The sequence below is a fragment of the Sinocyclocheilus anshuiensis genome, unplaced genomic scaffold (genome assembly GCF_001515605.1).
Source record: "Sinocyclocheilus anshuiensis isolate Anshui unplaced genomic scaffold, SAMN03320099.WGS_v1.1 scaffold3880, whole genome shotgun sequence".
Lineage (NCBI taxonomy): Eukaryota > Metazoa > Chordata > Actinopteri > Cypriniformes > Cyprinidae > Sinocyclocheilus > Sinocyclocheilus anshuiensis.
Genome location: NW_015536696.1, coordinates 2,677 through 5,107, shown reverse-complemented (window position 1 = coordinate 5,107; position 2,431 = coordinate 2,677). Strand labels below are relative to the sequence as shown.

The 2,431-nt window shown below is 35.2% G+C and overlaps 1 protein-coding gene across 1 annotated transcript; it reads right to left on the bottom strand.

Moving 5' to 3' along the window:
* Nucleotides 1-336: 336 nt before the first annotated feature.
* Nucleotides 337-1,320, bottom strand: LOC107654727 (stonustoxin subunit beta-like; the record flags this gene model as incomplete). The annotated part of the gene is made up of 1 exon (XM_016441944.1): nt 337-1,320. A coding segment is annotated over one exon (516 nt), but the record flags the coding sequence as incomplete, so codon positions are not given.
* Between the last annotated feature and the right edge of the window lie 1,111 nt (nt 1,321-2,431).

The window sequence follows — 2,431 nt, the reverse complement described above, 5'->3', positions numbered from 1 at the left end:
TCAAATAAAACATGTAATTACATATTTATTATTATAATACTAATAATTATTAATAATAATACATGCTTTTAATTTAAGAGTGCAATAGTATTATTGTAATCATAACATATTTCTTTATTGATTTGTTATAATTCAAATAATTAAAAAATATTGTGGTTGCTATTATTATCAAATCAGCAGATTATACATATTTTATCACATTTTTACATATTATGGGATCTCTTTCAAGCGGTGATTTTATTTACTTATTTTTATTTACTAAAATAATTTAATACAGCTTTTCTGTAGTTACAATATATTTTATTCAATGCTATGATTGTTTTATTTAATAATGTCAGAAACTCTCCTGAAGCTCATGTCAGTCTTGTGAGGAATCAATTATATTCATGATACAAACATCAATTCAGATCTGATCTCAAGTTCATTTCTCATCGGGTTTTATTATTTATGCACAAAAACAATAGAGAAAAATGAATGACGTACTTTTCACAAATATGATTCATGAAGAACTTTTCAATTGAAAGAACATTTTGATAGTAATAATACAAATGATTGATGTGACACTACAATAAATGTAGTAAACACTCACACACACACACTCGCTCTCACACACACAGTCTCACACACACACAGATCTTACTGTCTATATGAGGATTTCTGACACATTTATTCTGACTGTTATTTCAGTGACAGAATTTGAGCTGCAGTATTAATGTCATGAAGAGACTATAACATCTCACTGTTACTGATTTATAATGCAGCTCAAAGCATTATGGGTAGAATCTTTCGTCATTCTCTGATTCATCAACACAGTTTCACTGATGATTCATTATTAACATAAACCCCAGGATAGAGCAGCTGAGTGAATGTGGTCTGGACTGTGTGGATCATTGTGTTTTTGGAGACACTGTAGAAGGACAGAGTTCCTGCACTGTGATCCACAAACACTCCTACTCTCCTGCTGATGGACTTTACAGGGAGAAGAGTCTCTATCTTGTTGTGTCTGAATGAGTAACTGGAGGGAGTGCAGATCAAACTCCAGGACTGATCATTACGTCCAAACCGACACTCATTATCCCGTCCCTTCCTGCTGATGCTCTTATATGACACTGATATATACACATCATATCCCCTCCACTCAATCTCCCAGTAACAGCGTCCACACACACTCTCTCTACACAACACCTGACGACACTCATCAAATCTGTCTGGATGATCAGGATACGACTGTTTCTCTCTCACACGTGTCACCTTTCTGTTCTCTTCAGACAGTCTGAGTTGAGTGTGTGCTGTGTTTGGATCCAGTGTGAGAAAACAGGCATCTGAACACAAGAACAGAGACATTCAGAACAACAACAATTACTACAGCTGTGTGTGTGTGTGTGTGATTTCTTACATGTTGTACTGTTGTGCAAAGTATTTTATTTTTGATTTTTTTTACAATGTCTTAAAGGGGTGGTTGATTGCAATTTCACTTTTTTAATGTTAGTTAGTGTGTAATGTTGCTGTTTGAGCATAAACAATATCTGCAAAGTTACGAAGCTGAAAGTTCAATGCAAACGGAGATATCGTCTTTTAAAATTCTGCCAGTTTAATGCCTACAAAAACGGCTGGTAGGGACTTCAACGAGTTACTTCCCGGGTTCGTGACATCACAAACCCAGATAAACCCTGCCCTCGGGAACATGCAGCAAAGGGGGCGAGGCCATGCTGCGCTGATTTAGAGAAGAGGAAGAGAAAACTAGAGGTGCACATAAAAATATTCTGTCTTCTAACGATTCGAATGGATTCACAAGATTCAAAATCAATGTTCAAAAGCAGCGGTTCTTAATGCTGTTCCTCGTGTCCCCTGGTCTGCAAACGCTCAATGAACTGTTCCAATTATACACTTATTTTCACATAGCTATGAGAAGCATTAAACATGGACGCGCGTGCAGTTGCTGTACTGTGTTAAAGCTTTAATCAGGATAAAACCATATATTAAAAGCTAACAATGTAATAAAATTAACCATTTTATTTTAACTCAGGTTTTTGGGGGGAATCGCATCTGAAGATTCAAAATCAACCCGATTTAACGGATTCCAAATCTGATTAGTTTATACTTTATCAACTGTTCGTCCAGCGAATGTTAAAATCAGTATATCGTAACAATTTGGATATTTGTGTTATCCCTGGCCACAGGTCAACACATGCTAGTGATAATTTATAAGCTAAGAGCTAGGTAACTAAGATCTGGGCAGAGTTTTGACTTTAAAATTAAATACACACAAGACAATGTAGCGAATCAGCTCAAAGGGGAAATATGAATAATTAATCATAACTAGTTATAATTAATTATAACTATTTAGATCCGTTGTAAGTATTTACTTGACCTCTCAGGGTCAACTGTCTGTCAATTCTAAGAATGTTAATTTCCTGGTTAAGGGAAATAA